The 21,517-nt window shown below is 44.9% G+C and overlaps 2 protein-coding genes across 2 annotated transcripts; one reads left to right on the top strand and one right to left on the bottom strand.

Annotated features, from left to right (window-relative positions):
- Positions 1-4,268, top strand: CISD3 (CDGSH iron sulfur domain 3). The gene is made up of 3 exons (XM_075845296.1): positions 1-216; positions 2,369-2,482; positions 3,497-4,268. The coding sequence occupies exons 1-3, from the start codon at positions 178-180 to the stop codon at positions 3,683-3,685; spliced, it is 342 nt and encodes a 113-aa protein (XP_075701411.1). The 5' UTR covers positions 1-177; the 3' UTR covers positions 3,686-4,268.
- Positions 4,269-5,657: 1,389 nt separating this feature from the next.
- Positions 5,658-19,631, bottom strand: PCGF2 (polycomb group ring finger 2). Its single transcript, XM_075845831.1, has 10 exons — positions 19,487-19,631; positions 13,757-13,904; positions 13,512-13,608; positions 12,489-12,544; positions 9,532-9,582; positions 8,914-9,025; positions 8,762-8,804; positions 8,538-8,636; positions 7,034-7,114; positions 5,658-6,585 (listed from the first exon to the last, which is right to left on the bottom strand). Exons 2-10 carry the CDS (start codon positions 13,866-13,868, stop codon positions 6,277-6,279), a joined length of 960 nt encoding a protein of 319 aa, XP_075701946.1. The 5' UTR covers positions 13,869-13,904; positions 19,487-19,631; the 3' UTR covers positions 5,658-6,276.
- Between the last annotated feature and the right edge of the window lie 1,886 nt (positions 19,632-21,517).

Genomic DNA, 21,517 nt, shown 5'->3' with positions numbered 1-21,517 from the left:
ATACACACGCTTTCAGCTCTAGCCTCTACCTAGTGGCGGCTGCCTCCCCCCACCTATTGCGTGCGCCCCTGTTTGTCATACAATGAAGTTTCAGAAGCAGCCATTGAAAAAAAGGCGGAACCAAGTTGTCGGGGAAATGTTTCCGGAGGAGACAGATATCGGCTGGTAACATATACAATGAGGTCACTGCAGGGATTGAAAGTCATAGTGTCGCGGGTGAGTGTGCTGGATTTATAATGAATGTGTAAATATTACGTCGGCCATGCTGTACAGTGGTGCAGGCAGGTGTAGCATAGATCTACTCCCTCGTATATCCTGCACTCTGCGTTCTATGGAGTATTTGTCAAATATGATACGTTTGCTCCCTCTGCTGGCCAATGATGAGCATTGCAATGTTTCTCATTGCCCTATACATAGAGATTTTGCAATATAATTTTTTTCCCTGTTACCATTCAGGGCTGATTTACACACTTGCAAGTTCTACATTAAATGCTGCAGGGCCAACAGTTTAGTATTGGGCAACTACGCACGTAGAATACGTTGTTAACCCCTCTACAATTTTATTAGGGAATTGCTATAAGAATAATTCCCTCATACAATGTTTTCAGAATTGCGCCCTTAAAGGGGTTGTATGGAATTGTGTGTTTTTAAAAAAAAAATTGGTTGTAATGGCAATATTCTGCACCGTTCGTGATTTGGGAGATCCCCCCACCCTTTGCTGTCTGTGACTATGTAAATGTTGAAGCCGCATAACAAGAATGGGGTGGGGGATACCAGGTAGGTTCTGGGCCGCTGCTGTAACGTTTACATGCGGTCCGCAAAAAAAACACTTAGGCCCCATGCACATGACCGTGCCTGTAATCACAGTCCGTTATTACAGGCACGGACAGCCGCCCGCATTTGCGAGCCATGCTCCCATATAAAGTATGGGAGCACGTTCCATGAAAAGCAAAAAATACGACAAGTCCTCTCTTTTGCAGAGCCTTTCTATGGCACGGACACCTTCCCGTAAATATACGGGACGGTGTCAGTGGGCAATGGAAGTGAATGGGCCGTAATTATGGACAAATTCTACAGTCGTGTGCATGCGGCCTTAGACAACCCCTGAGGGGGCGGTGCATGACACGGATTCAAAGAACACCAAAGAGAGAATCCTGCGTCATGCGTCTCCCCATCAGACTCTTGTCTTGGTGAAATACAGTGTTGTTTTTTTTCCCAGAAAATTCCTTTTAAAAACTGCTGGCTTGTCCCTCTCTCTGACAGTGCTGTTTGCGAGCAGAAGACCTCAGCAGCTTAGAGTAACATTCATCCTTTTCCTGGAGACTCCTTGACAATCCAGTAGAGTAAGGCCTCGTTCACATCTGCGTTGGAGGCTCCAATAGTGCATCCGTGCTGTACTATTGTTTTCGGTAAGGGTATGTTCACACGGCAACGCAAAATACGTCTGAAATTACGGAGCTGTTTTCAGGCGAAAACAGCTCCTGAATTTCAGACGTTTTTACGAGTACTCGCGTTTTTCGCGGCGTCCATTACGGACGTAATTTGGAGCTGTTTTTCATCGGAGTCAATGAAAAACGGCTCCAATTACATCCCAAGAAGTGTCCTGCACTTTGACGCGGGTGTAAGTTTACGCGCCGTCTTTTGACAGCGACGCGTAAAATTACACCTCGTCTGCACAGAAGATCGTAAGACCCATTGCAAGCAATGGGCAGATGTTTGCAGACGTTTTGGAGCCGTCTTTTCGGGCGTAATTCGAGGCGTAAAACGCCTGAATTGCGTCTGAAAAGAGGTCGTGTGAACATACCCTTAGACCACGGGAACACAACGGAATATGGGTTCTGGTGGTGTCTGTGGAGCAATGGAAGCGGCGTGTCCGGTAATTTAGTTGCTTTTCTCCTATGACGAAGCGACGCAATGGAAATACTGAACACAGATTTGAACGAGGCCTTAGGAAGTGTACAAAGGTTTCTGCATCTTTGAGGACAGACCTGTTCACTTTCCAACCAGATTTTCTGTGCGGAAATGCCACAGCGTTTTCGCAAGATAAATTGACATGCTGCAGATGGAGACTCCGCACCGCAGGTGAATTTCCACACTTCTTTTCTGCTGATTTTTTTTCTTCAGGAGCATTTTGATGAGATTTTTTTTAAATTGCATCCGCTTTGCTGCTACTGTAATACTTGCTACGTGTGAACATATCCTAACAGCGTTAAGGGTTCAATTGCCAGATCGTAAGAACTAGATAGTTGAGACAAGTGACACCTTCACTCTTTATATAACTGATATCTCTGTGTGTGTCTTACTGTACCAAAGGGCACTGGTGCATGTGAGGGCAATTGGGTGCCAGTAACCCTTTTACTATTCATAGGCATGCAGCACGGCACAAGCGGTTCCGGTAATTGCAGCAAAACATCCTTTTAAAGTGGCGCTGAAGGCAGGCAAACTGTACCCATGGTGTAGCTGCGGACGCAGCAAGAAACAGGTGGGTGGTAAGAATTATAGCCCATATGCTGCATCCATCATTCATCATCCGTCAAGTATTGATCACTATACTGTATATAGGAAACCCTATACATAGCAAACCGCACGAAATAAGAACACAAGGCATAACCAACAAACCAGCAATGTCTTAGGTTTACCTTCCTAGTGTGAACAAGCCATTTGTGTCCACGAGATCTTGTTTATATTGGACAATTCTTACTTACTTGTGACTGATACATGAGGAGCCCATGCTGATGCTAGGACGTGTTCATGCAACACCCATCATCATGGCGCACGTCACTGTCACACTCCATGCGGCACTATTACGGCTGTGTGAAACTGGCCTTACAATCTAGATGGGGTCACGTGGCTGTTTTATGTTGATTACGTTTTCTATTTTCAAGGAAATTCTATAACCGGGCATCACTGTGGTGGGCACATCAGGTATTGAGCCAATACAACTGACCATGATGATCTACTTCCAGTTTCATAGCCAATGAACCTAAATCTGTGTAGTTGTTGGTTTAGTGTTAAGTTAACCCCAAAGAAGAAGGGGACGCCGGAAGTGTAACGTTAGAGAATTGTTTCCGCCAATCGAGTGACCCTCCTGGTGTATTGAAGACGGGCATAGTGTTTTCATAAACTCAGGGGTGGGAGTCAAAACCCTCAAGAAAGAGAATTTAGAGAAAATATTAAGCAGATGGGGAGTGGTGGAGAGGGGAGATGTCACCTTAAGCCCCCACACACGGTTCAGCACCCAACTAGAAAAAGCCGATAGAGCGGTTTTGTTAACGGGGTAGTCGTATCTAATATATTGATTAATCTACTGGCATGTGTTCAATTCCCGGATGGCATCTTTGTGGTTTATTCCTGAGGATAGAACATTTGTAACAGATTGTTTGGCTCGACCATAAAATCACCCAAAATGATGTGTTCATATGAGTGAAGAGATACTTGTGATAAGATTTAATGACGGGATTCTTCATAACCATGGTTTTCCTTACCTAATCTCCAGCCTTTCTGTGATGGCTCCCACGGGAAGGCGGCCCCTGGTCTCGCTCCAGTACGGTTCACCCTCACAGAAGACAAGGAAGCCTGGCTGTGTGGCTGCAAGCAGACCAAAACCCCTCCATACTGTGACGGAACGCACAAACAGAGCTACGTGCAGAATTGTACTCTGGAATCGGATCAGGTGGTGTCTTAAGTTGCAGTCTGTGCGTATTCAGTAAGGCCTTGTTCACACAGTGCAGATTTTTACATGCATTTTTTAAGCCAAAACAAGAATTAGATCTAGGAGAGCAGACCTATAAGACCATGCTTGACTTCTGTTTGGGTTCCGTTTTTGGCTTAAAAAAACATGCAAAATCTGCAGCACATATGAACTGTGTGAACAAGACCTTAGCTTAGCTCTAATTGTGCCAATCTACTGCCGCTTTCTTGATAAGAATCTTGTTTGCTTTAATAGCCATAATTATACTTATAATCTATATGACAGAGAGGCAATATCAGTGACTTTACCAGCTATGGAAGTCATCCCTTGCCACTTATGCCATCTTCAGTCACATTTTGGCCAAATAACAATGTCACCCCTAACACTCGCCCGTTTACACTACACCGAACTGTTGAGGAGTTCCAGATATCACTGATGTGTCTGTGGTCCTTGTGTTCGATCATCCATGTTTTTCTATGTATAAATCACGCACAGATTACGCTGTTAAGATGAATGTAAAGTTATTGTACATTTCAAGGCAAACAAATAAGTGAATTAAATGTAGGTATTGTATGAATTATTATACGATCACCATTATATATGACATGTGACTCCCTTGATATTGTGTGTAAAGGACGCAGCATTAGGATGACCACACACAGTTGTATTTTTAGCTTGTGTAGGATCCTTATTTTATGGGTGCCCACGTGCGGGCAAGATTCAGATTGGTCACACATCTGCCCTGATCATAGATTGCTCCTGCCAACTGGACTCTGATCCTCGCCTGCACATGAAGAGATAGCAGCGGATCAGCAGCTGCTCACATGTAAGTTCCCGATTGTGGAGTAGAGTCGTGCAGGACCACGGTGGAGAGAAGTGTGTTGTTTCACTGCGCCACCGTGCTGGGCGCTTTTCTAAGGGCATTGCTGTGTGGGCAAAGATAAGTGATTATTTTATGGCACAATCGTAAGGGTATTTCTGGGTGGTGGGTACAATAATATTACCAGTCCCATGTGGATGTTATTACTGTGCTGGCATGCCTATCTGAGTTAGACCCTGTATGAGCCACACAGTGTGGACTATGTGCAAGGTGGCACCACTGTGTAGGTATATGTTGCCCACGTGTGGAAACAGCCTGCTGTGAAATTAGAACAATTCAGAGAACACAATTGAAATTACAACCAGGGTTGGTTTTGGAAATGTGGGTAGTGCGATAAGGAGTGTAACAAGGATGAGGCCGACAGCCGACAACTTTATGCGGCTACTCATTCTGCGTTTCATGCATTTTTGCGGATAAATTGCGGACCCAGTCATTTCTTTGGCACCATGCACACTACTGTGGTTTTCATGGAGCTGTGGAGGGGCTGCAAAAGCTCAGGACAAGTCTTCTTACAGTCCAGGTTTGCGGCTTCACTAAACTGATAAAATCATTTCTATTTGTTGTGGACCCGTGAATCCTGATGAACAACAAAGGTTTTTTTTGCGGTCAAATGGACCGCAAAACCAACACGACCGCATGCGTGAGGCTTTTTAATGGTGGTCAAACAAGTTTGGCACATGATTCAAGAGTGCACAGCTCCTAGCCGAACTTTTACGTAATAAAAGAAGCCCCCCCCCCCTCGATTGGTTAAGAATCCATGGATGAGAAAACCTATAGGTGGTCTAAAATAAAATGAAGGGTTGTGCACCTGCAGGTCATGTGGTATTACAGGGGAATTCTGGGTGAAATTGGTCCATAGATGTTAGTGCAGGTATGTGATCGGTCAGGACAACCCGGCAGAACAGTATCACCTGTTTCCAGCCTCGTGACTCACGTGCCTGCCGTTTACATGGTCAGCACCCGGGACTCGGAGATAAGCAGAATGCCACTATAACCCATGGCTTGTACTACAAGTTACATGCACGTAGATGGAGGAACTTGGATTGTTTTTTTATATACAATCAGCCATAATCGTACATACACAAAAACAGTTTGTATATCTTTATTTATATTGACAGGTAGAGACACCCCACAACCCCAAAATCCCACCCACAACAGGGACACAAAATGCTTGGGGGTTCATATGAAAAAAAAGGGGGTGGCGGACCCCATTGTGCCATAATATTGTGGTGACCCGGTGCTACTGAGGGCACTTTAAAAACATACATTCAATAGCGCAATGAGGAAACGGGCGTCCCCTGGAGTGCACATCATACATAAATGGCTAGCATTAAACAAGACCTCCGCTCACATTTCTGCTCTATCCTGTCTTACAAAGTTCACGCAATTAAAATAACTTATTAAACACCCTGTAGAAAGGAGTCCTGCAGGCTGCCAGTCCCAGTGATGACCTATCGAGGCCTATTCCCTTCAGAGTACAAACATGGTTGTAAATGAATTGGTGTGGACGGGGCGGTACTGCATTCCACCAAGAACGTGCAGACTGGCCCCCCCCCCCAACCCGCTTATAAATTATGAGAAAACATTACAAAAAGATTTTAGGTGTAAGGAGGGATTAAATTACTCTTGTCCATAGAAAATAAAAAAGTTATTTTTTTTGTTTTATATATACATATGTATAAAAGACTCTGGACAATTAAAATTCTCAAGTGAGGGGGGGTCCAGGAACCCCATTGAGCGTAACTTTACGCCCTCGACTGGCAGAGTGCCCATTGTGGATGGCAGATGCTGGAGCGAGTTCAGTGCTGGGATTTGGAGAACCTTGGCAAGGAGTGGCAGGGCTGGGGAGGGAAGAGGAGGTAGAGGGAATTGGCGCTGGGCTGCCGGCCTTTTCACTGGTTGATTCCCCTTCGGATGTTGTGCCACGGTGGGCTTCTTGTAGGCTCCTTGGACGGCTGAATCGCAGTCTCTTGCAGGTAGGTTGCACCCGATACTTCAGAGGTAGTGGACCAGTCTAAAGAAAGAGGGGGATATGTACAGGAATCAGTTTCCTGGCACCGAATATCAGGATACCAAGACATACTTGACACATTAGTTTGCTGCCATCCCACACTAATGCCATATGTGTAACACCTTGGCATATACCAGCTTAACATCACAGCTCCTCTTGCCTTGTGAGCGCCATAGAGACTCAGAAGCTGTATAAAGCCATAGGCATGAGATTAGCTGTTGGTCCATCTGGTCGACGGGTATCCTTCCCGACTACCATGCGGAGATTGACTGAGCATGCCAATAGGGAGAGGGTAATAAGTCTGTGCCAGGCACCTCTGCTTATCTCCCGGTGGTATAAGGTATAAGGCATGTTAAAATAAAAATTCTGCTGGATAGGGTGATAAGTCCCCAGGTTAATCCAGTGTCAACAACAGTTCGCGGCAAGCACACTGTAATAGCATAGCACTCACCCGTCCCCAGGGATAAATGTAAGCAATGTCCATTAGTGTATAGTAGTCCTTCAGCAGCTCCTCCTCATACAGAATCTCAACCTGCAACCAATAGTGTAGGGTGAGACGTCAAAGAACAAATCAGGAACAATCCACGCGGATACTATGAATTGTGTTCACAGATATGACTCGATCACGGAATCTTCCGGAGGTCACAATTTAAATGATCATCTAATGCTAGTTTTGCATTACAGAAAACTAGTTAAAAGGTAACTAGACTTTAAAACTTCTGACTTGTCAAAAGTTTTTGTTTTTTTAATCAGTGAGGGTCTGACTGCTGAGACCTCCACCGATCGCTAAAACGAAGCAGAAGCGCTCGAGTGAGCGCTGTGCCGCTTAGTTTCTGATCGGCTTTCCTTGGACAGCTGAGTGAGTGGTGTACAGACTCACTTTCTATTGAGCCCGTATACAGCTCCTGAGGAAAGCCGAGCAGAAACGAAGCGGCACAAAGATCACCCAAGAACTTCTGCCGCTAAGATCGGTGGGGGTCTCTGTGCTCGGACCCCCACTGATCAAAACTTCTGACATATCACTATGACATGCCAAAAGCTTTTTTTTAAAGTTTAGGTACGCTTTAAAATAAAGTTTCACCTCTGATCACCATTGATATGTCAGGACATGGCCTGGCACTGTGGAGTCCTCAGTCATATTTTGCCTTGAGATCAGTGTCAGGTTTTCCCACTGAAGTCAGTGGGTTTGAAGGGGTTATGTGGGGACAAAAAAGTGAGTACACTCGCTAATCTACATTAGTCCCCCGCCTCACTGACTCCAAGAAGATTTTCATAGCGCTACAGGGGGACCAAAAGCTTAGCTGCACAGCCTACTTTGACGACCATATGACTCTTCGTCGTCTGACCAGCCCCGCTGTACTCTATGTATAAGCAGTAGTGTAGCGATTACATAGAGTACAGCGATTACATAGAGTACAGCGGCTCCGGTCACACGACGAAAAGTCGTACCGTCATCAAAGTAGGCTGTGCAGCTAGGCTTCTGGTCCCCCTGTAGCGCTATAAAAAATCTCAAATCAGTGCGACGGGGGACCAGAATGTATATTGCCGAGTGTACTCACATACTGCAGGGGTACACTGCTAATAATGTTTGGTCCCCACATAACCCCTTTAATGACATGTCTAAAGATGATCATTCACACGCTGTATTTACGGTCCCTTCTTTTGTCCACGTTTTGGGATTGGATCCCGTAATAGGGAAGAAGGAATAAACATCAAGACCATGAATACAAATGTGTGTAAGAGCCCTTTTTGCTTTTTCCAGAACGAAGTATGAAGATTCTCGAGGTCACCAACCGCTGGTATAAGGAGATCCGTGCCCATAGGGGTTTGCTCTATGCTATCACCACATAGGATGCTGAATTCAAGGCATTTTTTTGTGACTTTTTTGGTCTGGAACTTCTTCATAACAACATCTTTAGCCACAGCTGCCACTGCTCTTCTATTCTGGCATGTACCTTGTACTTGCTTGGAACATCCATCTTGTTTCGTAGGAATTTAGCAAGGTGAGTTATGGTCATGGCGGCAGGACAGCGCAGGAAACGAAGACTGTTCCTCTATCAGGAGAGATGTGGAAAGTCAGCCACGTAAACTATCCAGCAAAACAATATGCAGCGCACAGACCTCATACAAGGAAGGAACAGCTGGGTGACTACAGACACATCTGGGCCTTCCTACTTACCTTCTCCAGGTCTTCACAGTCTGCTAATTCTTGTGTGTCATCCCTGGTAGAATTGAAAATGTCGTAATCGAATATTAGAAAACCAGTGCAATGGATCATCGTGACTCCTGTAGGCACAGACTACCCCTCCCCCTCCTAGACTACCCTTATACCTCGCATCTTCTGAGAACTGGATGGATAGACTGATGCTCTCCTCTTCATGTACCACCAGTTCTCCAGTCTCGCTGACTTTGTCCCCCTGCTCGGTGCTGGAGTCGCTGTTACCTGTAAAAAAAATCCGCACACAACATCCATCGTATTCCTTCCCATTCTTGCGGAGCGTTTCTGCATTATTTATTGTGCATTGCTGGTGGTGTATTTATATATTTATATCAGATCTGGACGCCTGTCTGCTTTGTACATTTTGAGAATGAAAGCTTCTGTGAGTAGGAATTGATTCACTCCCTCATGTAAAGATAGCAATTTGACCCATAGATATTTATTAGGCAAATCGCTTATAGTGCAACTTCCTATAAACTGCTAGATGAGTGTAGGCAGTGGCCTCCTAAATAAAAGAACTATGCGGATAAACACGTCCAGATTTTCTGGCGGTCCGGCATTAAATGGTGGTTGTTCTCTTTTGAGCAGCTATTTCATGTTGATACCGTCCAACGGGGAATTGCTTGCACTCACTTGCCTAATATATATATATACTGTGAAGCCCTATGAACTTGCAGTTACACACTGCGGAGGGTTAAATATTATAAATGACAGGTTCACGGGACACTTACCTTCTTTCCGAGCGTACGAGGCGTAGAACTCCCTTCGTCGCTTCATCTCATCTGTGGAGGAGGCAATAAATGACCTTCAGATTTACAGCTGCAGCAAAGATCTACAATCCATTGTAAGGCTGCGTTCATATAGCAGGATCGTCATTCCATGTAAGATCTTAGTATTTCTAGCCAAAAAAATGGGAGCAGATCCCATAGGATTCCCTAACTTGTTCCTCCCAAAAGGAAAGGTTTTCCTACTTCTCTCTGATTAGATTCGCTCGATTCCGGCAAGAAATAGATGGATTCTACACAGGCAGATAATCTAATCTAGTTTAAATGGGTTGAACAGGATTAGAAAACAAATGGCTGCTATCTTTTAAGAACAGCGCCACCCCTGTCCATGAGTTGTGTCTGGTATTACAGCCAAGCTGCAAAGAAGTGAGTGGGGCTGAACTGCAAGACTATATGGAAGGGTAAGTAACTGGTTTTGGAAGAAGGCAGCCATGTTTTGTTTTTTATCCTGTACAACCGCTTTTAATCCTATCATCAATCCTTAAAGGGTTATTCCCCTTACACAAAGTAGAATATTTTGATAGGATATGGCATCACTTTGCGATTGGTGGATGTCTGACTAATGGGACCCCCACTGATCCTGAGAATGAAGAAGGCGCAGGCCTGATTTAGCTCTGCTCTAAGTTTCCAGTGAACAGCGGCGCCCTGGGGAATACACCCGGTCCCATTTCCCTGTACAGCAGGTGGCCGGGGCACCGCTGTGCAGAGAAAAACTGAAGGAGACGCAACGCTAAAGCATCGCTGCACCCCCTTCAATCTCAGGATCGCAGCAGTCAGATCCCAACCAATCACAAAGTGATGACCTATCCTAATTATATGCCGTTACTTTGCGTGATGGAAATACCCTTTTAAGAAGCCATCAATATTAGATTTCTGTATGGAGACCCTGCCCATTTCCATGCAATCGGTCAACTATATAAATGTATTGGACTGTCAGCTATTCGCCTGACATCTGATGTAGGTAGGAAACGTAGATAAGAAGAATGGATTTTTCTGGTTTGATCCTTGTTTCCCCTGAGGATAAGTTAATGAGATAACACGCTTGTTCTGCCAAGACGACTGTGTAAATTATTGAGGGACTGAAACTGATAACTTCACTATTCTGCGTCTAGGGCCAGATTTACACCCAACAATTTCCTCTACATTCACAGCCAAGTTAATGGGCTATGATATGGGCAATACGAGAGTTGTCTATGTGAAAAAAAGTCGGGCAAAAAAACGTTCGCACAACTATTTGAGGATGTGATTTGGTTGCGACACCCAAACAAAACACGCTGACATGCCGCAAATAAGTCATACTCGACTTACATTATAGACTATGCAGGCAAAATCACGTCGACTTGCAACCAAAAATTGAGCGTGTTTGGATTTTTTGCGACTGTTGTGTTGTATGTCGTAACGCAAACACATTCACAATCATTGCTCTCGATTTTACATTGTGATTTTCATGTCGCGCGACCAAAGTCGTCTTGTAACCCGAAGATATTTGTAATGTGCCAGACAGAATTCTTGTTGGTTCTCAGGTCCCGACGTCTATGCTGCAGCCACCTGATCGGGGGCTCCCAGATCTCCAGGAGTCTTGGAGCAGGTGCTTCACCTTATTCATATCCACATCGGTTTCTGCTCCTTCCAGCGACATCAATAATCTTCTTATTACAAAGTAGAAATCAATGAGAACTACAAGAGCGCTTGATCAATACAGATCATATTCCGAGTTTCCAGATACTGTAGACAGAAATGGTCTTTGGGGACTGACACAATTAGTATGGTAATAAGAGGTAAATGTCAGGAATCCCGGTTTTATGGGGTTTTAATGGTCTGAGCGGCGAAGGAGTGAAAATCTCAGGCGATACAAAAACTATTCCAAACGTATAAAAACGTATAAAAACGAAGGTGAAAATGTGAGGAAATAATCCGCATGAAGCTGTTTTTAGAGTTATCCCTCATTTCTTTTTAGGCGGTCGTGTCATGCAAAGCAAGGAAACAAAGCCGGCCATGCACAAGAGACTAGTCGATGATCTGATGTGTATGGGGGCCGCCCTTTGGGTGAACATACATGTTAATGCACACAGGGCTGCGTAAAAGTACACCGCGTATCCGCTCTGGAACTCGTAGGGAATTCCGCACCATATTGTGGTGCAGATTTTCGGCCGAACTCTCCGCTGTGGAAACCGTGCTAGAAAAAAAAAAGTTAATACAAACCACCCGGGCATTATCATAGCGATGGCACCCTCTGTTCTCAGTGCAGCACGGTCTTCTGGAATGGCGCCACTGCGGCCCATGCGACCACTGCAGCAGCATTGCTAGGACAACGCCCGGGAGTAAGTATTAACCTTTTTATTCATTTTGAACCCAAAAAAAAAAAAGTTGTTTTTTTTTGTCCAAGTTGTAATTTTTGTGGCGGATTCGCAGCTTCTCCGCCACAAAAATCTAAACCTTTGCCATTTGTTGCGGGTTTTACCTCCCCATTGAATTCAATGGAGGAAACCCGCAACCAATGAGCTAAGTTTACGCAGCAAAAATTGACATGCTGCGGATTTTTAAAAAAACGCACCGTAGGTCAATTTCTGAATGGTTTCTTGGCGGATTTATTCTGCAGTGCGTGAATGGGAATTGTTCCAATACTACTACGCTGCAGATTGTTCCGCCAAACGTCTGACCGCTATCTGATGTGTAACGCCAGCATTATCCAAGGCTACATCCGAGGGCAAGCGTGGCTCCAGAGGTGTAAGCGGTTTGATGATTTTACTATGTGAACAATAGACATTGAAGTCCATGACTTCCTTTTCCCTATGTCTGATATTGGATGTCACAGTCGTGAGAGGACAAAATGAATTGTTTCAGGTGTTCTTTGAAGGGGAAGGGGAAGAGTAAGACCAAACCCCCACACACGACGTCCTCACCTCTAAAGAGTCCCGGCACAAGCTTATATACAATGTCTTGCAATGTTTTGTCCGACCTAAACAAACCAAGCAACATAAAACACACATTAGATACGAATACAACACATGTCATATATCACAGCTAGGCTACCAAACCCGAGGATCAGTAAATGCCAGTCCTCCAAGTATATATTAACTTTCGGTATCCAATATGGCTGCCATTACTGCTCCTGCAGGGGTTGTCACCCAGCTTTCCTGCACCCCTCAATGGCACATCTACCTAGTTATACAGTAACATAAGCACAAAAAAATGTATGACATTCAGGCAACTTGGAAAGGGATGACAAGCCCGAGCTGTAATGGTGGCCATATTCGTAGCTTTCTCAGAAACATCATATTAGTACATCAAGGGAAACTAAACGTTTGACAAACTTCTGACATGTCAGAAGTTTGGATTGGTGGGGGTCCGAGCACTGAGACCCCCACCAATCGCTAAAATGAAGCGGCAGAAGTGCTGGTGCGAGCGCTCAGCCGCTTCGTGTCTGTTTGGCAACATTTGACTTACAGGACCTGTCAGGCTTATAGTATTTATTTTATTTGGAAAAACAGTGCTATTCTTGCTGTCAAATATATTGGACACCCTGACGGAAACCAATAATACCAATGTGAACAGAGCCCAACAGGTCTAATATATGACTAAGGGCCCTTTTACAAGGGAAGATTTTCTGCCTGGTAAAAGAGCACCTATCTAGAATACGGCTTGTCAATCGGCGCTCGCCTGCTCCATGCAATACGGAGCAACGATCAAAAAGTATGGGGACGAATGATTGGTAATAGGATCGTTCGTCCCCACCCATTTGCATCTTGTGCATCAAGCGCTACTCCCCAAAAATGCGATCACCTGACAAACGAGCGTTTGGTTGTCGGCTGATTGGCCTTTGTAAACAGGGCAGCAAGGAACGGGCGTTCCAACAAGCGCTCATTCGTCCTATAAAACGGCCTTAGCTCCAACATGAAGCATGGCAGCTCTCAAATGGAACTCACCTGATGCTAAGAAGCGGGCGACCCTTGTGCACCTGGGAGTCACACATGGGGCAGAATTTGTGGGCTTCTAAGTAGCGCAGGATGCAGGTCTTGCAGACTGTGGGAAGACAAGAAATAATGTGGTTTAAGTTTGGCGGTGTTACATTGAACAGGCTGGCAGACTCAGAGCAGACAACATTTCAACGCTGACGGAACCCAATTACGCCATGCATATAATTCAATTTTAATAAACAATGTCCACTCACAGGAATGCAGACACTCCACAATGGTGGCCGCATCAATGAAGTAGCCTCCGCACAGTGCACACATAAGGTGCGGGTTCAGCTCAGTCATTTTGATCCGCATGGTCCGATGCATTGTGCAGCAGGGGGAGGGGATGTGGGGAGGGGGACTCTGCAGATAAAAGCAAGAGAATAGAGAATTTATGAAACATATGCAAATCTGAACTGCAAGCAGTAACAAAGGGGTCGGCGGTGCCAAGTAATATGAAAAGTACTATCCTCTGAATCAGTGCAAAGAACGGAGTATATATGTTCAGCTGCTTCTTCTTTTGAAAATTACTAGCAACACTGCCCCCTGCAGGCTAATTGCAGGCCAATGGAGAATCGACATGAGCCAAGTGAGATTTCTTAGTTTGATCAACACTCCAAGATCTATCCAAGTCTGGCGATCAGTTATACATGTCCGATGATCACAAGTATGGCGATCAGTTATACACGGCCGATGATCACAAGTCTGGCAATCGGTTATACATGTCCGATGATCACAAGTATGGCGATCAGTTATACACGTCCGATTATCCCAAGTATGGCGATCAGTTATACACGTCCGATTATCCCAAGTATGGCGATCAGTTATACACGTCCTATTATCCCAAGTATGGCGATCAGTTATACACGTCCAATGATCACAAGTATGGCGATCAGTTATACACGTCCGATTATCCCAAGTATGGCGATCAGTTATACACGTCCGATGATCACAAGTCTGGCGATCAGTTATACATGTCCGATGATCACAAGTACGGCGATCAGTTATACATGTCCGATGATCACAAGTCTGGCGATCAGTTATACATGTACGATTATCACAAGTATGGCGATCAGTTATACATGTCCGATGATCACAAGTATGGCGATCACTTATACACATCAAATTATCACAAGTCTGGCGATCAGTTATACACGTCCAATTATCACAAGTCTGGCGATCAGTTATACACGTCCAATTATCACAAGTCTGGCGATCAGTTATACATGTCCGATTATCACAAGTATGGCGATCAGTTATACATGCGACGATCACAAATGTCTGAGTATGTTATAAAGAGAGGTGCATGATACACGGGATCCTTCCATTATTTCATACAGGTGGGCATGATCAGACACTGATGATGCTGGCAGCAGCTTGCTGGTCTGAGGGCAGGCAGGTATGGTTTCGGCTACATATCTACCTATGCCAGGCCAGCTGTAGACTGTCCAATCACGAGGCTCCACAATGTCACACCCTAGGAACTTTCCCTGGCAACAATACAGTGAAAAGAACCAATCCATTTAAAGGGCCAGTAAACCTAAAGTCCGCAGCTTATAGAAGTGCAGTGTGAAGGGTGCATTTAGACGAGATGTTTTTGGTCGCGCGGTAAAAGCGCATGAATAATTGTGGCAAAAGCGCATGCAGTTTTACCACAGTTTTTACAGATAAAATAAACGTGTTTCATCTGTAAAAACCACACAGGAATAAACCGCATCGCAAACCACAGCAATTCGTGGTAAAACCGCATGCGTTTTTGCCATGATTTTTTAGGCGTTTTTTATTGCATAGCTAAAAACCTCCCATCTGTCAGTTTACATATAGATTTTTAGTGCGACGATTGACGTGAAAACTGCATTGGAATCAGTGCCAAAACACGTCCGAAATCGCCCCCATTGATTTCAATGAGACGACGAGGCGCTTTCTTGTCGCGCTTACCACCTCTGACCTGTTGAATCAATGGGAGGCATAAAAAACCTGCGGCGTTCATTTCAGAGCGTGTTTCGCAGCATTTTCTGCCCACAGTCTGAAAAACACGGAAGAAAAAGGAATTCTGGAGGCAGATTTTTTTTCTGCCTGCAAAAAACTGTGTGAACAGGGCCTAATAAGGCTGTTTCAGACCCGGACCACTGTGGTTCTACTGAACTAAACTTTAATACGGATGTTACAATGCGGCCCCTTTGTTTCTGACCTTTAAAGATAACCTAATAATACCATTCAACTCATTAAAAAACATTACAGTCAACCTCTCCCCTAAATGACTGATAACAGAGAACAACAGATTGTATTCAACGGCACTGCAAATGTAAATAAAGGGGACCAAGTCACACGACTGATGATATCATAAATAATGCGATTAGAAAAGATGAGCATTAAAGGAGTTGTATAGTAATAGAAAAACCTGGCTGCACAAAAACAGCGCCACACCTGTCCACAGGTTGAGTGTGGTATTGCAGCTCAGACCTAATTACTTGAATGGAGCTTTGCTGTAATACCAGACACGACTTATGGCCAGGTGTAGCTCTGTTTCTGAAAGAAAGCCGCCATGTTTTTTTTAATCCTGTACAACACCTCTAATAATCGTTACTTATATGTCAGGGTCAGCGCCCCTTTAAAAATAAATTAGAAGAAGAAATATTTACAACTGAATTATGATGGATCCAAACAGCGACTGAGGAAGATCATGGACTTATAATAGGGTCCGTCAAGGCTTGTTTTGACATCAAGACGATGCACTCTTCTTGCTGTCAAAAGTGGCGGAGGCAATAATGCCAATGTGAACGAGCCTTAAGTGGACTGTGGATATTTTCCCATAATCCTGCTCCGTATCTAAGCAGCGAGTATAAGAAATAATAAACTGTGCAGTAGTTAGTGGTTGATGCCACAATTGGGTTAGTGGTATAATATGGGAAGCTCTCCCGGGAACCCTAAAGACACAGAACGTTCCCCTGGGTAATGATAATAATAGGGGGGTCTTACCGCTGACCAGTCTGTGTACGACTAAACTCCTCACAGCCCTGCACTGTGGCCCATACACCGAGAATTACAGTGTATACAAGAAACAAACAAAATTAATTCTAAAATCAAAAACCACCAGAAAATCCCATAAATCCCTAAACGGATGCCACAAATAGCAGCCATTACAGCGCCCGAGCGGACCGTCACCCAGCTTTATACTGACCCTGCATGAATTATTCTGTAGAATAACACCCCCTCCTTTAGATCCCTTTCTTCTGCTCTGCCTGCGTGTCATTCTGGTATTCATGAACCAGGAAGCTCAGGATGAACAACCCTTTCTATAAAAGGGGAACTCCGCAGTGCACTGAATCATGGGAGGGAACCCAGGGAAATTTATTTCAACGGCAAGATAAATAATCTGCATCTTATAGTGATGGAAGTGGGTTTTAATAGTAAAAGTGTAGGATAATAATAAAGGAATCTATAAAGGTGCGTTCATAGGTCCCAGTCATGATGCAGCAGGGAAAATGCGTAGTAATACGTACGGTTTCGCGGTGATCTTTGCGGACGTTTATTTAAAACAGTTCTAGAAAATGTTCCTATGACCAGGTCACCGCATGTAAAATCGGAGCCCGGCTACTGGACCTTAGTCACATAAATAATACAATTCTGGAGCCGGATAATACTACCCACCGGACACCTGTATACACATATATACTTATCCGCTCCCCATGGACAGCAGAGACCCGCAGTGAACCCGCCAATCAGGTGATCACTGTTAATCCAGCATAGGGCTATTCTGTCATATGCCAGATTATCAAGAATTCTGGGCCATACAGTGCAGGACTAATGCCGAATTCAGACGACCGTGGTATACGCCGGTGTGACGGCCGTTTAAACAATGGTCGTCACACGGCCGAATGTACTTCAATGGGGCCATTCACGCGGCCGTTGTTTCAACGGACCATGTGAAGGGTCTGTTGGAAAATAGAACATGTCCTATTTTCTTCCGTTTTCACGGATCCCTTGACAGACTCAAGTTTATGGGGATCCGTGAGAACGGGACCCGTACGGTTCAAACTCTGACGTGAAAAATCGCCGTTTTTCACTTGTTCGAGTGTATCTGGCCTAAAGGACATTTACTATATTCTGTGTGTTCACATTAGAAGAACTACTATGATAAAGTATCAAAATATACTTGGAATCCCCAAAATGTGATGGTTTATGGTCAACGTTAGGCCCCATTCACACTGCGATTATATTCTACATTTGTTGTATACGCCGGGAAAACCTCCAGATGTATACGATAAACAGAGGCCTTACAACGGACCCGTCACCCATAGACTACAATGGTATCCATTTAACAAATACGTCATGAAAAGCTCTTGGCGTACACCATACACTGTCACCTATAGACTTCCATGTTAAAAAAACGTAAACCGTGCGATATACGTTTTTTTGCCGGATGCCTCTGGATAGAATTGCGTAGTTGCAAACGTGCAAGGAAAACGCAGTGTGAACGAGAACTTAGCCATCAATTTAATAAGCCTTTTTTTGGAAATTGCAACTTTTTTTTTCGTACATTCCGTTATATTACAGCGCATTATCACCCAGCTTTCCTAGAGTCCTGATCAGCTTATCTGCCTAGCAGTGTGGCCGCAGTCCTTACATTACCAGGTAATTTGCAAACGGATGAGTGACAACCCCTACGAAAGGTGATAGGTGGGTTCATCGGTAGTCATCCAGCTTTCCTCAAAACACGTATAACATAAGAAAGCGGCGTATAAGTGACGGAGGAGTTTTCTGAAACTACAGGGGAATAGTCAGCTGTAGCGTTGCTTACCTCAGCCGCACACGGGAAAAGGTCACCGTCCTTTACAAGATCAGACCTCTCATGTCTCGAGATGGGAAATGAGTCGGTCGCGCTACAATTCAAGCACGACTCCACTCAAATCCTCGCTCAAGTCCTTGAGTCGTCCTCTTCTATCAAGTTGTGACATATTCTCTTAGAAAAGTCACCGGCTTGACAGAAAAGGACGATTCTAGGACGAATATTTTTTTCGGCTATGGCTTGTAATGACACTAAGGGGTTAACTGCTGTGGACTATGGAGATAGGAGGGACCACAGCTGTCATGTACTGGGTAAATAAAGTCATTAGTGTCCCCGCTGGTCGCCAGTGTCGCCTACTGGTCGTGCCATCCTCCTATGGATCTAGTGATGGGCACATAGATTGGCACACATCGCACTGATGATTAGATCCTGTGACTGTCATGGCGGGAGGCGACAGTCGGACACAATACGGTCACCATAGTAGGAATTATAAGTAGTCGAATTTGATGCTGGGAGTCGTAGTCTATAGCAGGGGACCCCAAAACACTAGAAGAGACTAATATTAAGGCGGCCATATAGGTTCGAATCTACGGCCAAGACATCATCGGACAGAGGCGATTCGGTGCCAATCAATGGCGGCGTCAATATCGTAATAAGATTAAATGCGAAAAGTCAAAGTGATGGCAATATACACGTTGTAATAAATAAACCCCCGCCGGTCAGATGTCGTGTAAACATCAAAAGTTTTCCATCTTGACCAGGACGTGAGTTTTGCGGTAGGACACGATCGGACGTCAGCCGCACAGGTAAATGGGGCGTCTCAGGAGAATTGTCTATGTCTGGATACACCAAGAAATGGAGGGAACGTGAAGACCCCCAGGATTATATAGGGGGGGGGGCAAATACCATGCCGGGGATAAGGATGATCTGTATAAGGGGGAGCAGTGTGACCCCCAGATATAAACACACAGTCACATACATACATATGGGGAGAGGGGGCTCCAAGGCACAAGCCGGGGGGGGGGGGGGGACCAGCAATGATCTAGTAACACTAACATATGGATGAAAAAGGGGGACCCCAGTAACATGCACCCCCAAGCCCAGCTGTCCCCCCACAAAGAGCACTTCCTCCAGGGTCCGCCCCCAGTGCCCTTACCTGATGATGATGATGATGCTGCTCTGCTCTCTCTGTGGTCCGCCTGTCTCCAGGATTATTTCTCCAAATGGCTCTCTCCCCTCCCCCTCCCGTGTCTGCCCCCCTCCCCTCTCCCTCCAGCCCAGTCTAGCAGCGCTCTCCTCCCCTCGCCTGTCTCCCCCTCCCTTTGTCTCTGTCTCCTCTTCCTCTCTTCTTCCCTTCTTCTTCTTCTTCTTCTTCTCTTTCTCTTTTTTTTTTCCTTCTCTCTCAAAATGGCTTTTTTTTTTTTTTTTTTGCAGACAAGGACAGGCCCCGCCCCCAGATCATGTGACCACCTCCTCCTCCCCAGGGATTTCAGCAAAGGGGGAGGAGAAGGAATGGAAAACAGGAGATGGGATGTGTGGTGAGGACAAAGAGCCAGACACTGCCAGACTGTGTGTCTATAGGCTGATCAGCAGACACTACTACTCCCAGCATCCTCCATGCTAGGCTGACATGTCGGGTGGCTACAATCATGGGCAAAACTCAAAGTGCATGGAGTTGGACAGAAGCTGAGTGCCCTTACCACCCTGTGAAACCTGCCCAGAGACAAGGGCACATGCCATAGAGGCAGCAGGAGGGTTGTGGATGTATGAATCCGCTGTGGGGTCCATTTTCCCCTATGTGAGCCCCTACAATTACATTATTGTTAGCGGGGTCTGCAGGCCGTATAAATGCAGTGATGCCCAATTTATTGCCCGGGCATTGCATGTGGCCATCGGGTGCATTGTGTAACCCAGGGTCCCATTAGAAGACAACAAGGCAAGTGCAGTCTCTGCTGCCTCCGTTCACCATTAGGGTGTATTCAGACGTTGCAGTAAAAAAATGCAACCACATCTAAGAACGCCTCAAATTGTGGCAACGCATGTCGTTTTAAGAAGCGGTTTTTTTTAGCGGTTTCAACCACAACGTCTGAATATGCCCTTCGAGGTCTTGTTAGTAAAGGGCAGCGCAGCCAAGGAGCCGCGCAGGGTATGGAGGGTTCAAATGTTCGCTGACACTAACGGTCCATTCAGATTAAGGTGCGTTTTTAACACGATTTGGTGCGTTTTCTGATGCGTTTGCCTTTTTTACCGCAATTGCATCCAAACACGCACCAAATTGCGGTAAAAACGCACGCATTTTTCGGATGAGGGTTTTCGATGTGGTTTTAACCGCACATCAACCTGAATGTCTGTAGAGGTCCAAATCCCCTGCAAAAAAATTCCACCAGGGGAAGTGTACCGTATACAGTTTATATGGTGAAGTCAATAGTACAACAGTATGATGTTAGCTCCTAGGCTCCCCCTAGTGGTGGTCGCAGACAGCTACAATTTTGTCATTTAACTTTAGGTCTATCCACTGGATTCAGAGTTCTGTATCGCCAAAATGAAGCTCCGACTGCTATAAAGACATATTAAGAAATTATTCAGAACGTAACGTTGGACCTAAAAACGACATGGTGTTAAAAGTTGACATTCACTTTAATCTACAATTTATTGTTTACCGTCCACATCCAGACCATTATTTTTTAAAGATTATGCCTATAGTGACAACTTTGCAAATAGTCCTGATTGGAAGTTTTTCATAGACCGTTCACATTTGTTTTTTAGAACAACAACCACCAATATGAGCAGTACTGGGAGTTGTACAGGAAAATGATAGTATCTGTATTGTTTATAATGCATTTGGTAGACACCCACAATTAAAAGGGTAGATTCAGACTGTAAAGTATATTATGTTTAGTTATTTCTACGCTCCATTAGGTGGAGTATACTCATTTTAATTCTTTACATAGCTCAATCTGAACCTGGCCACACCTGGGCTGAGCTTACATTTTGGTACAGGCACAAGGTGACACATCAATCTTCCCAATTTGAGTAAAATTTTTCCCATCATTGGCAAAAGAGATAACTTCTGCCATTTAATATTCTACAAGTCGCTCCTTAGCAATGGACTGTCACTTTGTCAGCATTTAAAATTTGGTTGGTGATATGGAGTTGGTTGCAGATTTCTTCGCAGTACATTGTACCA

This window comes from Rhinoderma darwinii, chromosome 13, assembly GCF_050947455.1.
Source record: "Rhinoderma darwinii isolate aRhiDar2 chromosome 13, aRhiDar2.hap1, whole genome shotgun sequence".
NCBI classification, from domain to species: Eukaryota; Metazoa; Chordata; class Amphibia; order Anura; family Rhinodermatidae; genus Rhinoderma; species Rhinoderma darwinii.
Note: the sequence above shows the minus strand (reverse complement) of the source record. Positions and strands in the feature narration are given on the sequence as shown.